The sequence below is a fragment of the Suncus etruscus genome, chromosome 20 (genome assembly GCF_024139225.1).
Source record: "Suncus etruscus isolate mSunEtr1 chromosome 20, mSunEtr1.pri.cur, whole genome shotgun sequence".
Taxonomy (NCBI): Eukaryota; Metazoa; Chordata; class Mammalia; order Eulipotyphla; family Soricidae; genus Suncus; species Suncus etruscus.
In genome coordinates, this window is record NC_064867.1 from 27,553,612 (window position 1) to 27,567,653 (window position 14,042).

Genomic DNA, 14,042 nt, shown 5'->3' on the forward strand with positions numbered 1-14,042 from the left:
GGTGAAATATGTAAGAAAAATCTTGAATCATGTGTATAATCTGAAAATAAAAATTGTAACCTGCTATGACATTGTACTTAATTTTTACTCTTTGTGTATAATACCTATTTCCAATACTGTCTAACTCTGCCATCTCTAACCCATGCTGGCTCTAGCTCCTTCCAAAGCCCCATGGTGGCCATGGCTATCTGCTGCTCACAATACCACCCTAAAGGACAGTAATTTACATTTCTTTAATTCAAATAGTTAACTCCTTATCTGCTGTTACACCTTACTCTGCCTTCAAGGTGTGTATATTAGGAAGTCAATTTATATAGAATTCCATAATACATAAATGCATAATTCCATAATACATAAATTTATGTATGTATCCATATTCCCAGGTTTCCCTTATGTCTTTCTATGTATGCAAGACATAGTCCCTTGGGCCCAAGCATAGTAAAAATACCTTTCCTTACCTAGCAGAAAATTTTCTTCCTAAGTTTTCATTCAGGAAGGAGATTTTCTTTCTTTCTTTCTTTCTTTCTTTTTTTTTTTTTGGTTTCTGGGCCACACCCAGCGGTTCTCAGGGGTTACTCCTGGCTGTCTGCTCAGAAATAGCTCCTGGCAGGTACGGGAGACCATATGGGACGCCGGGATTCGAACCAACCACCTTAGGTCCTGGATCGGCTGCTTGCAAGGCAAACACCACTGTGCTATCTCTCTGGGCCCAGGAAGGAGATTTTCTACTTCAATATTAATATGTTCTTCACTTTTTTTCACACACACAAAAAAAAAGCCCAAGGACTTGTCTCAGTGTGGATCATCAAACTTGAGGCCAAGGCCCTAGCAGACATTAACTGTGAAATCTTTTTAGAGCTAAAAACAACCCTAATTAACACAGCCTTGAAGAGGTGATAGATGGAGCTTGGTTGAAAGAACATTTCCATGCTTCTTTACCTTTTCAAAGCCCAGCTCATGGGCTGAATTTGAAGCTTGCTGAAAAGTTTCCATTTGCTCTTGTTCGTCATGGATGTCCCATGGCACATCACCCAAACCCTCCTCCTCTGGAAGGGCCTCTTCACTGCCCACATCCTTTGTCACCAGCTCCACGTTCTCAAAGCCAAGAAGGTCCTGCACCCAAGAACAAGCTCCTGAGAAGGAAGGAAGAGTGGAAGGCACCTTGGTGCTCCTGGCTGTTGAGGAGGGCAAGTGCCTCCCACTGGGTATGTCATCCACAAGAGTCCATTCACAACTTGAAACAGAAACACAATCTTATTTCAAAATAAATAACACTAACAACTATCATGACAACATTAATGAATGAGAGAAGTAGAATGCCTGTCTCAAATACAGGCAAGGGGTTGGGAAGGAGGGAGATGGAGGGGCAATGTTGGTGGCAATCTTGCTTTGGTGAATGAGGAGTGTTCTTTTTATGACTGAAACCAAGCTACAAATAAGTTTGTAATCATGGTGCTTAAATAGATATCATTTTTAAAAAAAATAATATAATGGTGGCTGGCAGGAGCCAAACTACTGTAGGTAGGGTGCTTGCCTTGCACATGGTTGACCTGGATTCCATCTCTGGTACTACATATGGTTCCTGGAACCTGCCAGGGGTGATTCCTAAGTGCAGAGCCAGGAGTAACCTCTGAACATCATGGATGAGGTCTTTCCCCCACAAAAAAATAATATGGTGGCAGGACTGGTGTTGGAATATCACATGCCTGAAACACATCTGTGAATAACTTTTATAAATCACGGTGCCCAAATAAAATAGTAACGAATTAAAAAATAAAATGAATAGTAAACAACAAAAAATAATGGTAAGGGGGAGCAGGGATGTAGCTCAGGCATCAGAGTATGTATCTTGCATCCTGACATACACAAAATCCCTAGTTCAATCCTCCGCACTGCAAGTGCTCCTAAGCACCACCAGATGTCATTAATTTTAATAATTATTTTATGTCCTTATAATATTATAACATAATTGTTTAAATTTAAAGGATCATAAAACCACAAAAGTAAGAAACAATTACATGAAGAAATATTTGACTCCCAGGTAATGTTTTCTGCAAAAAAATTTGAGTATCTCTATTTCTGATTGGAAAACATTTTGAAAATTGAAAGTTGGCACTGAGGTTGAACTGGAGGGAGCACTCAATGACCTGAGTGTGTGTTCATCATACAAGAAATGGGTTCAATCCCAACACTTCCAGATTGCTCAGAATATACTTAGCATTGCAAGTGTAACAAGTGGCTTTCTCTGAAAAATCCAGTTTTATGGAAAAGCAGGATTATTTTGGTCTTTTTTGTTGTTCTATTTTGAGGTAAACCCAGCAGTGCTCAGCAGCACTCTTAGAAGGGTTTGGGGACCTTCTGATGTGCCAGGGATTGAACTCGGGTCAGCTGCATGCAAGACAAACAGCCAACCTACTCTCCTCTCGCCAGCTTCATTGAACTGTATTAAAATCTTTCAGATGACCTCTGACAGGGAATGCACATTTACCTGTTTAATGATCTTTTCCACATAAATGAAAGTCTTATACACCCCTTCTGCAGGGTCTCCGGAATGATCAATGATCTGGGGGAGAAAAACATTGTTGAACAAGAAGTAACAGAAGTAACAGGAGGTGGCAGGTCTATGCATTGGTAAAGCATGTGAGTCGGGAACTGTTCCAGTTATATATTCTCGTTTTCTTCTACAACAACCCTGTGAGGTAATAATGAGACGCTATTATGATGCGCATTTTACAGAATAAAAGACAAGCTAATTGAAAGAACCTGGTCAAGGTTAAATAAGAAATTAGGGACCGGGAAGGTGGCGCTAGAGGTAAGGTGTCTGCCTTGCAAGCACTAGCGTAGGACGGACCTCGGTTCGATCCCCCAGCGTCCCATATGGTCCCCCCAAGCCAGGGGCAATTTCTGAACGCTTAGCCAGGAGTAACCCCTGAGCATCAAATGGGTGTGGCCCAAAAACCAAAAACCAAAAAAAAAAAAAAAAAGAAATTAATCATGGACAATTTATACAACCCTGCAATTCAATGATAAGCACACTTTATTTCTTGCAGTCACACTGATCCCTCCCTTTTCCCTCAGTCCTGGGGACTTCTCTTTCCTCTGGCCTAGCAGGACCCTCCTCCATATCACCCTCCAAATCTCACCTTGGCTTTGCTGGCCTTGTTCAGGTGAGAAACTTGATCGATGAATCTCTGGACAGAGTTGGAACTGACCTGCCCATCTTCCAAACGGTGGTAGATTAGGCGTGGTTTGCCTTCTGAGTTCTTCAGAAAAGCTTCTTCACAGTCCTCCACTAGAAGGCTGGTTTGGGAACAGACATTTCTTACCAACCATGCATCACCGAGTACTACCATCAACTCTATCAGAGTCAATAACAGGGCCCCAGCACCATAGAATGATCCTCCTGAGCACCATCAGGAGTGATACCTGAGCACAGACCCAAGAGTAAGCTCTGAGCACCTCTGGTGTTGTGTAAGTCCCACCCCAAATTCCAACAAAGATTTTTTTTCTGTTTCTTTTTTTTTTTTTTTTTTTGGCAGGGGAGCCACACCCTGACTCTGCAATTAGGTGTCATTCTTGCAGTGCTCAGGAGACTAGATGGAATTCTGGAGATCAAAGCAGCCATATGTGTTATCACTCTGGCCCCTACCAATAAAGATTTATTTATAAACAAGAGGCTGAGCTCTGATTAAAATGACTAATATTAATCTAAGACTATTAAAAGTATAACAAAATGAATTATTCATTCTTTCAGTATGAAGTCATAAAATTTATTGTTATCATGGTCTGCTTTCAACTCTAAGAATGCAGTTAGAAGTTACCTTTAGGTACATTCAGCAATCTCAATTCTATTTACAAATATAATTGTTTGTATGCGCTGTATTACTAGTATAGCTGGAAAGATGCTTACCTTGCTCGCAGCTAGCCAAGTTTCAATCCCCAGCACTGCATATGGGTTTCTGACCCCACAAAGAGATATTCCTGAGCACAGAGCCAGGAATAAGCCCTGAGCACAACCAACTGTGGCCCCAAACCCTTCTGCTTTCCCTAAACAAACAAACAAAACCAGTTTAACCCTTACAATTTGAACTTACCTGGGTAAAGTTAAATGAATGAATAAAATAACTAAGGAACTCTTCTCAATTTCCCATTTCCTGACAGTAAGGTATTGATTTTCAATATCTATGGGAAAATATACAGCATGGAAAAAATATCCCATTGTCTCACACATTCTTTTAAGTTTTGGTGAATAGTCCTGAAAACACATAGAAAAAGCATACTTAACTAATGCTCTAGTCGGTTATGCATTACTTATAATTAAAAAGTAAGTGGTAGTGTTTTAGGACAGTATACAATAAATATTTTTTCTTTAAACTTTTCAAATCATATAGTCCCATTTGAAAGAAAATTGTTTAAGAGAAAAAGTGCATTTCCCTATAAAACAAAAATAATAATAGCTTAGCAATGTGGCTACTTCCTACCTCAGAAAATGAATTATTTTATAACAAAACATAAAACAGGGCTATAGAGATGTCTCAATGGACAGTAAATACTTTACAAGCAGGATGTCAGATTGGATCTGGGACACCACATAGCCCCCTGAATACTGATGTGAATAACCCCTTTAAACACAGAGCTGGCTGTGGCCCCCAAATCAAGGTTAGGTCTGGCTCTAGAAATGACCTAGAACTGAATCTCAATGTAGCAGAATACTTCTTTTTGTTTTTTGTTTTTTGTTTTTGGGCCACACCCGGTGGTGCTCATGGGTTACTCCTGGCTGTCTGCTCAGAAATAGCTCCTGGCAGGCACGGGGGACCATATGGGACACCGGGATTCGAACCAACCATCTTTGGTCCTGGATCAGCTGCTTGCAAGGCAAACACTGCTGTGCTATCTCTCCGGGCCCATAGCAGAATACTTCTAATGACTACCTTAAGACACTAAAATCCTGGATAGGGATTACATTTTGTGAAAACTGGAAACTAATCTAAAAATAGAGCTGAAAGGTTATCAACTAAAGTAGCCACAACTTGACAATTGTCCCAAGCATTGTGAAGAACATGCAACGAAGCATTCAAATTCATGAAATTCCAAGATTTTTCATCTGAATATTTTTAATACTGAAAAAGTCTCTCCCTGAAAAAAAAAAATCCAACATGCTTCCTGCTGATTTCAGACACAATCTTGCAGTAGTAAATGACTTTGTTGAGATGTAGTAGTCACACAAACAAGGGCACAACATGAACGGCATCTTTTTTTTTTTTTTTTTTTTTTTTTTTTTTTTTTTTTTTTGGTTTTTGGGCCACACCCTGTGACGCTCAGGGGTTACTCCTGGCTATGCGCTCAGAAGTTGCTCCTGGCTTCTTGGGGGACCATATGGGACGCCGGGGGATCGAACCGCGGTCCGTCCTAGGCTAGCGCAGGCAAGGCAGGCACCTTACCTCCAGCGCCACCGCCCGGCCCCTTTTTTGTTTGTTTGTTTTTGTTTTTTGTTTTGTTTTTGGGCCACACCCGGCATTGCTCAGGAGTTACTCCTGGCTGTCTGCTCAGAAACAGCTCCTGGCAGGCACAGGGGACCATATGGGACACCGGGATTCGAACCAACTACCTTTGGTCCTGGATCAGCTGCTTGCAAGGCAAACGCCGCTGTGCTATCTCTCCGGGCCCCATGAACTGCATCTTAACCCCATCCTCACCTTAAGGAAAAGATCCATTTCAGGCTGTGTCTCATCTGTGTAAATGAGGTAACATCTGACAGTATTGCTCCATAGAGAATGTGAAAACAAGGGAGTAACTTGTAACAAACTAGCCACAGCAACATCCCAGTCATCTGAAAATAAGAATTCGAAGGCCATGATCAAATCTAGCAAAAAACTTTGACAAGTTTATACCTCCCCAGTCTTAGGAAAAAAAAAAAAAAAAAGCAACAACACACAACAGGCATCACTGAATAAAATCTGGCTTCACTGGTAATATTGACACAACTTCTAGAAGAATATATAAGAATATAGTTCATTCTCTAATTTCAAATTACAATTAGGAACTGAAAGCAACCATGTCACCAGTGGTCTTTACTGTGTGCCTAGGGCTTCATTCAAATGTTAAAGGGAACTTTACATCTGCAGTTGGATGACCCTGCTACATGGGGAGTGTTGAAATTCTGGGCTCATCCATGCTATTATCTGCTTGTAACATACTGAATCAAAAAAGAAAAGTCCAGGATGGCGTGAAACAGATGGGGACCTTCTGACACATGGGCCATGTAAGACCCCATAGTATGGGCCTAGTGTATGCCCTAGTAACGGGGCAGACATAGCTATTTTTCATTGTCTGCCTATAGTATAGGCACTTGAAGGAAAGGTGATATAAATATCCAAATGGCCCCTGGCAGGACCAAATTTCCCCACCTCTGTGAAATGAAGAGAATTCACAATCATTTTAGTGAAAACACGTACTTTTAAGGGCTATCTGGAAAAAGTAAAAGGCACAATTAAAAATGATTTTTTTTTTCATTTGGGGATAGGGAGATGGCTTAAAAACTAGAGTATATGACTTAAATTTTCAAGGTATTGAGTTTGATCCAAGCATCACCTGGTCCCTTGAGCAATGACAGGGGCAGCCCTGTGAGCTCCAGGCACCACTGGCCCAAGAGCAAAAAGTTTGGTCCAGAGTAGACCAAGTTCTGCCAGGAGAGTCCCTGGCATACCCAGCATGGCTGATATGGCTTGTCAAAAATAATTGTTATTGGGCCAGAGTGATAGCATAAAAGGTAAGGGACTTGCCTTGCTCACATCTGACCCAGCCATCATCACCACCAATCAAGGTCCCCTGGTAAAGGGCATGTCTTACCTCTGTTGACATTTGCAAAGGGTCCTTCCACGTCGATGGAGCTATGAGCAAACTCTGGGCCCCGGCAGGTCTGCTGCAGTTGGATCATGCTCCCTATGGACGGTTCGCTGCCCAAGGCTCCACCTGTCCAATATTCACAGTGAGTCCCTGTAGCTATGAAAGCAAAAGGGTTCCTCAGACATATGCATAGTTCATCTGTGACAAGAGGAGATGCTATGTGAAGTAGAGCAAGGAACGGTTTCTCAATAAAGTATAAAGGAAACAGGGTAATCACAGGCCAAAAAAGAAAAATGCATTGAGGAAAATAGAAGCAGAAGCAGAAGACAGAAGTAGAATTCCAGGGTACGATCCTCAGAGGTAACGTCAAAGACTTGTCTCCAGTGGCAAAGATAATAAAAACAAAAATAAATCAATCACCCTGCACAAAATAAGGGCAAAATAATCAGGGTACAAAAGGCAACTTTTCAATGGAAGAAAATATTATCTGTAAATCAAATAATAATATTGAGCATACATAAACCACCCACTATGCTTAATGACAACAGAAAATTAATAGCCCCGCAAAAAATGGGAGAGAGGTGAAAAGACCACTCTGCATACAGAGAAGACATATAGATGTCTGGTAGACATAAGGAAAAGTGCTTATCATTATTTATTTTCAGGAAAGTGCAAATCAAAATGAGTGAAATATCAATTCACACCAGTGAGAATGGCCTGTATTAAAAACAACCAGTGTTGATGGAGATCTAATGGAAAGGCACCATCATTTATTCTTTGTGGGAATGTCATCTGGCTCAGTCTCTATGGAAAACAATATAAAGATTTTTTAAAAGAGTTAAAATAGAGCCTGCTGATCCAGGTTAGATCCTGGACCTAGTCCTGTGAAAACTGCCAGGCGTGATTCCTGACTGCAGAGCCAGGAGTAAAACCTTGAGCACTGCTAAGCAAGGTCCAACCCCTACCCCAACTATTCTCACCCAAAAGAAAAGGAACGGATTTATTTCCCTCTGCCTCTGAATTAAATGTAAAGATATTGAGGGACTAGGGGGAACTATCATTTTGTTTTGTTTTGGGGATACATTTAGAGATGGTCATGAGTTCCTGGCTTTGGTCTCCAGAATCACTGCTGACAGTTCTCAGGGGACTTACACGTAGTGCTGGGGATTGAACCTGGGTCAACCATGTATAAGACAAGTGCCCTACCTGCTGTACTACCCGGCCCATGGGGGAGTGTTACTCCACCCTGGATTTATGTGTAGCGACCTGAGACCCACCCATTTCTGGGAGGGGTCTTGGGAACCGGATAATAGGTGTGACCTTACCTGCTAAGCCCGGCCCATTCCTGGGAGGGGTCTTGGAATAGGTAGATAAACCCGGAAGCGAGGGGATCAGGGGCTTTTGCCTTTTGGCCCTGCTGGGCTCTCTGAGGGAGATGGCTGAAAGAGGATAAGACGCAGGGCAAGCCTAGAATGGCTGTATGCTTAAAAGGTTATGAGATAGGCCACACACATGTGGTGGCTAGGGCCTAAATAAAGATGATTCTTCCTGAAGCCTGCCTGTGAGTGAGTGATTTCGCGTTTCACCTGGGCCTGGGACTCGCCGGCTGCATGGGGGATGAAGCCACGTGGCTGGGGCCTAAGCACAAAGGCCTCCATCCATCGCCATCCAGCCCCATCCTTAATTATTTAATACAACAGGGGAGCAATCTTAACTGGAAGAGATTCAGACTGGCTAAGCAGCCAGACAAAAGGAACTTCCACCCAATGTCAACAGTTGACGGCAACAAGCCATCACTATAGCTGAGAGGGAGTGGGAGAAAGTGAGAAATGGCGTCTTGAGTGGCAGGATGCATAACTGGCTCTCAGGATTGTTGTAGTGCGGGGGAAAGCTCAGATCTCATAGAGAGAAAGCAAACATACCAGTAACATCCGTACAGTTGTCATCGGAATCCGATTCTCCAGGATCAAATACCTGGATCCCCTGAGCCTGTAGCCTCTGGAGTTTGCTCTCCAACTCCCGCTTGGCCCGCAGTAAATCCTGAATCTCATTTTCCTTGGTCTCCCTGAAAATCTATAGGTGGAAAATTTTCTTCAATTGGTAGTTTTAGTTAGGTGGGTCACATCAACAGTTGCTCAGTATTTACTCCTGGCTCTGTGCTCAGGGATAACTCCTGGCGATACTTGGGGGACCATATGGAGTGGCAGGGATCAAACTGGGATTTGCCACAAGCAAGGTAAGCACCCTGTCCACTGTACTATCACTCTGACCCTGAAAAAAAAATGTTAATCTTTTTTCCTTTTCTATTTGTTTTTGGGCCACATTCAGCTCTGCACAGGGCTAATTCCTGGCTCTGTGCTCAGAAATTACTCCTGTAAGACTCAGGGGACCATGGGACGCCAGAAGTCAAACCTAGATCATCCAGCTTAAGGCAAATGCCTTACTCATTGTACTATTGAACATTGTACTCTGGCACCTAAAAGGAGAATTTTCATTTTGAACCTTCCCCTAACCAGAGGTTTTTTTATTTTGTTTTTTTGTTTTTTTGTTTTTATTTTTGGTGTGTTTTTTTTAATTGTTTTTGTTTTTTTTGTTTTTCGGGCCACACCCGTTTGATGCTCAGGGGTTACTCCTGGCTAGGCGCTCAGAAATTGTCCCTGGCTTGGGGGGACCATATGGGATGCTGGGGGATGGAACCACAATCCTTCCTTGGCTAGCACTTACCCCTAGCACCATCTCGCTGGCCCCAAGTTGGTTTTTTTTTTTTTTAAAGTTCTATCATGAACTTTGCAGCAGGGATAAAAAGGGTGCTCAGAAGGTTCAGGGGGCCCCCATTGGTGATTCTCAGTCAAACAGATTGGTTGCTCAATGCAAGAACCCCAGTATATAAGGCTGCTGGTGAGGGTGTGGGCGGTACCTGTGTCACCCAGGAGATTCTGGGGTTTCCATGATAGGCTGTCCTATTTCCTGTCTTCATGTCTTATCAACTTTTTGTTGTTTGGGGGGGGCCATACCCAGTGGCACTCAGGGATTATTACTAGGTCTGCACTCAGGAATCAGACCTGGCAGGCTTGTGGCACCATAAGGGATGCTGAGGATCAAACCTGAGTCAGCCATGTGCAAGGTAAACACCCTACCTGCTATGCTATCACTCTAGCCCCTGTATTATCAACTTTTATGAGGAAAAAAGTTAGTTTGTTCCTTGATCACCCCTGGAACTACTCATAACTTACTCCTGGTATTTTATTTTATCAGGAATCATTTCTGGGGTGTAGGGGACAGTATGTATAAGGCATGTACCAAACTCACAGTATTATGCTCTGGCACAAGGGGAACAAGTCTTTCAAACACTAAACGAACAATACTATGACGCTTGATGTCTGCTGAAATGCAGAGAAAGCCAAATTTCTCCCCCTATGTTTTGTAAGTGAAACCCACTGGAATTCAGGCAGGACTCCAGTCTGTGGTGTGGGACTGTCTCTGGTGGGGCCTGATGCTTAGGAAATTTGTCACACTCATATATCATATACCCTCAAAACATTCCCCAAACATCTCCAAATTCCATGTCCTATATAGAGATATTTTTCTTTTTTTTTTAAATATCTTTTTTGTTTTGTTTTGTTTTGTTTTTTTGTTTTTTGGGGCCACATCCATTTGATGCACAGGGGTTACTCCTGGCTAAGGGCTCAGAAATTGCCCCTGGCTTGGGGGGACCATATGGGACGCCGGGGGATCGAACTGTGGTCCTAGCGCTTGAAAGGCAGATACCTTACCTCTAGCGCCACCTCACCGGCCCCGATATTTTTCTTTTTTTTAATTTTTGGTTTGGGGGCTACATTCAGTGGTGCTTGGGGTTCACTCCTGGTTCTGCACGCAGGGATCATTCCTAGTAAGCTTAGGGGACCATCTGAGGTACCAGGGATAGAATCCAGGTCAGCCATGTGCAAAGAAAGTGCCCTACCTGCTGTACTATAGCTACAGCCCTTTCCTTTTTCTTTTAAACCGCCCATTAGAAAATTCACATTTATCCTTTCCTTAAAACTATCTCTTTTCCCACACTAAACTCAAACATGGAAAGTTCTACTTCAGTTGTGTCACTTTCAGACATCCTACCTGGCTCACTTATATTTTTCCATTGAAAAAGACATAAATGTTTAAAACATGCTGGTTTTATTCTACATCACACAGGAGCAAACATGGAAGTGATTTTACCTTGAACTGTCGTTTGACTTTATCTCTGTCATGTTCAAATGTAGATGCTCTCTCCATGGCTTGATATTTTGCTTCTAAGGCACTTTCCTTTTCTCGCAGGATCTTCTGATAAGTTTTTTGAAGTGCCTGAAATGATTTGATTTATTATTTTCTTACTTTTTTTTAAAAAAAAAAAAAGTGGGGGTGGGGTTGAACCTGGGCTTCTGCATAGAAAGCAAGTTTCCAGACCTCTGGTTCATCTCCTTAGCCCTTGCCTTGTCATTTCTAATAAGAATAGTATTCCTCACAGAACTTCTATGACATACAATTCATGGAATTTTAGAATTTTCACAATCTATTAGCTCTTTGTTGTTGTTGTTGTTTTGTTTTTGGGTCATACCTGGCAGTGCTCAGGAGTTACTCCTGGCTCTGTGCTCAGAAATAGCTCCTGGCAGGCTCAGGGAACCATTTGGGATGCTGGGATTCGAGCCACCATTCATCTTGGATCGGCTGCTTGCAAGGTAAACGCCTTCCCGCTGTACTATCTGTCCGGCCCCATCTGTTAGCTATTTACCAGTCATCAAGAGCGGCACATTGCCATTTTTATTTAAACTTGCAATAATTTTTAACAAGGCAAACATACTTGGACTATATAATATATGAACACTCTTCAGCCTTAAGGTTTCATGAATGAAGGCTCTTCCATTGAACCACTGCACCAACCTGTAATCTTCTACCTCAATTTTCTTACCTAGTCAACACACTTACAAAATTCCTCTTCCTGTAGCTGGCCCTCTTGTCTACCTCCAGCACAGTCATTTTCAATGCACCGTGTTATTGGACAATGCCACGAGCAATATGAAAACGGGGATAAAGTACACTGATCCACTTCATGCAAGATCCCAACTTCCCAGCAGGAAAGCTGAAAGGGTCACAGCTCGGTTTATCTCCCCAGGTAAAACTAACACCGCTAACTTGAATGACCCGTTGACATTCAGGAAAACTATAGTGAGCTATTCATTTCTCCCAGAGATGAGCCATAACCAACTCACAACAAGTGTCCTCCATAGTAAGGAGTAAACCAATCACCATCCTCCAAACTCTACTCAGAAAGACAATAACCTCTCTGGCCTGGAGAGATAGATAGCACAGCAGTAGGACATTTAAATGCCTTGCACGCAGCCAATTCCAACAGACAATGGTTCGAATCCCGACATCCCATATGGTCTTCCCGAGCCTGCCAGGAGCAATTTCTGAGTGCAGAGCCAGGAGGAACCCCTGAGCACCACCCGGTGTGACCCAAAAACCAAAAAAAAGAGAAAAAAAGAAAGGCAACCTCTTGCTTTCTGTGCTATTTGAATCAGTTAGATCTACCCTAGAGAAGGTAAGCAAGAACTTGCTTAATCATAATAATAAATTGCGGGGCTGGGTAGCACAGTGGTAGGGCATTTGACTTGCACGCAGCTGATCCAGGATGGATGGTGGTTCGAATCCCAGCATCCATATGATCCCCCCATGAGCCTGCCAGGTGCAATTTCTGAGTGCAGAGCCAAAGGTAACCCCTGAGCGCTGCCAGGTGTGACCCAATAAAACAAAAACAAAAATAATAAATTGCAATGATATAGCATGGGGAGGTAGGGCGTTTTCCTTGTATGCAGAAGGACGGTGGTTGGAATCCAGGCATCCCATACGGTCCCCCCATGAGCCTGCCAAGAGTAATTTCTGAGCAGAGAGCCAGGAGTAACCCCTGAGCACTGCCAGGTGTGACCCCAAAAACAAAAACAATAAATTGCAATAATATAGCATGGAGGTAGGGCAAAAGTTGGCCTTGCATGCAATGCAGAAAGACAGTGGTTCGAATCCAGGCATCCCATATGGTCCCACTATAAGCCTGCCAGGAGCGATTTCTGAGTGCAGAGCCAGGGGTAACCCCTGAGCACCTTCAGGTGTGACCCCCCAAAAAAAAAAAAAAAAAAAACAAAAACAAAAATAATAAATTGCAATAATATAGCATGGAGGTAGGGCAAAAGTTGGCCTTGCATGCTATGCAGAAGGACGGTGGTTCGAATCCAGGCATCCCATATGGTCCCACCATAAGCCTGCCAGGTGCAATTTTTCTGAGCGCAGAGCGAAGGAGGAATCCCTCAGCGATGCCAGTTGTGACCCCCAAAAATAAAAACAAAACAAAAAATGATACTAAATTGCAATGATAAAGCAGCAGATGGGATACATGAATGAGGGACAGTTTTCGTCTTCGGACTTGACTCAATCAATCTCTTGGCCCCTTCGCTGGGCCAGGGGGAGCATCGCCTGGCAGGGCCTCGCTCGGGCCTGGCCTGGGCCCCCCCAAAGGCTCCGCTGGGCCCCCGGGCCTGCCGGGGACGGACCTGCAGCTCGGCCCGCAGCCGCTTGTTCTCCGAGTCGAGCTTGGCCTCGCGGCGGCCCATGGCCAACAGCTCCTGGTTCTTGCTGACGCGGAAGATGTCGTACTCCTTCTTGAGCCGCTCGTACTCGGCCGCCGCGCACTCCAGCTCGGGCCCCGCCGAGCCCGTCGACCTGAAGCTGGCGCCGACTTGGAGCTGGCCGCCCGTCAGCCCCGCGGCCCTGCGGAGCGAGCCGCGCAGCAGGCGGGCCTTGGGCTTCACCTCCACCGGGATCTCGCACGCCTCGCCGCCGCCCGCCCCGTACGTGTCCTCGATCACCTCCCCGCCGCCGCCCGCCGCGGGAGGCACCAGGGACGACGCCGTGCCCATCGCCGCGGCGACCTGCGGCCCACTGACGGGCGGGAGGAAGACGGGGCGGGGCCTCATGCGCAACGGGGCGGGGCCAGAAGGTGAAGAGCCAATAGGGCGGGGCTGGGATAAGAAAACGGGGCGGGGCCAGCGGACGAGCCAATAAGACGGAGCGGCGCCACCCTCAGAACGAAAGGGCGTGGCCAGCGAGACGAGTCAATCGGGTGGGAGGGGCCTCAGGAAAACGAGGCGGGTCCTCAAAATGGGGCGGGG

At 44.3% G+C, this 14,042-nt stretch overlaps 1 protein-coding gene across 1 annotated transcript in view; it reads right to left on the reverse strand.

Annotated features, from left to right (window-relative positions):
* The window catches only part of NPHP3 (nephrocystin 3), a 33,437-nt gene extending 19,647 nt beyond the window's left edge, over positions 1-13,790 (reverse strand). The window contains exons 1-9 of the mRNA XM_049766489.1: positions 13,425-13,790; positions 11,059-11,184; positions 8,769-8,919; positions 6,850-7,002; positions 5,697-5,830; positions 4,095-4,255; positions 3,144-3,300; positions 2,489-2,563; positions 940-1,113 (exon numbers count right to left, since the gene is read on the reverse strand). Coding sequence (XP_049622446.1) covers positions 940-1,113; positions 2,489-2,563; positions 3,144-3,300; positions 4,095-4,255; positions 5,697-5,830; positions 6,850-7,002; positions 8,769-8,919; positions 11,059-11,184; positions 13,425-13,790 — 1,497 coding nt within the window. The remainder of the gene's footprint in view (positions 1-939; positions 1,114-2,488; positions 2,564-3,143; positions 3,301-4,094; positions 4,256-5,696; positions 5,831-6,849; positions 7,003-8,768; positions 8,920-11,058; positions 11,185-13,424) is intronic.
* Between the last annotated feature and the right edge of the window lie 252 nt (positions 13,791-14,042).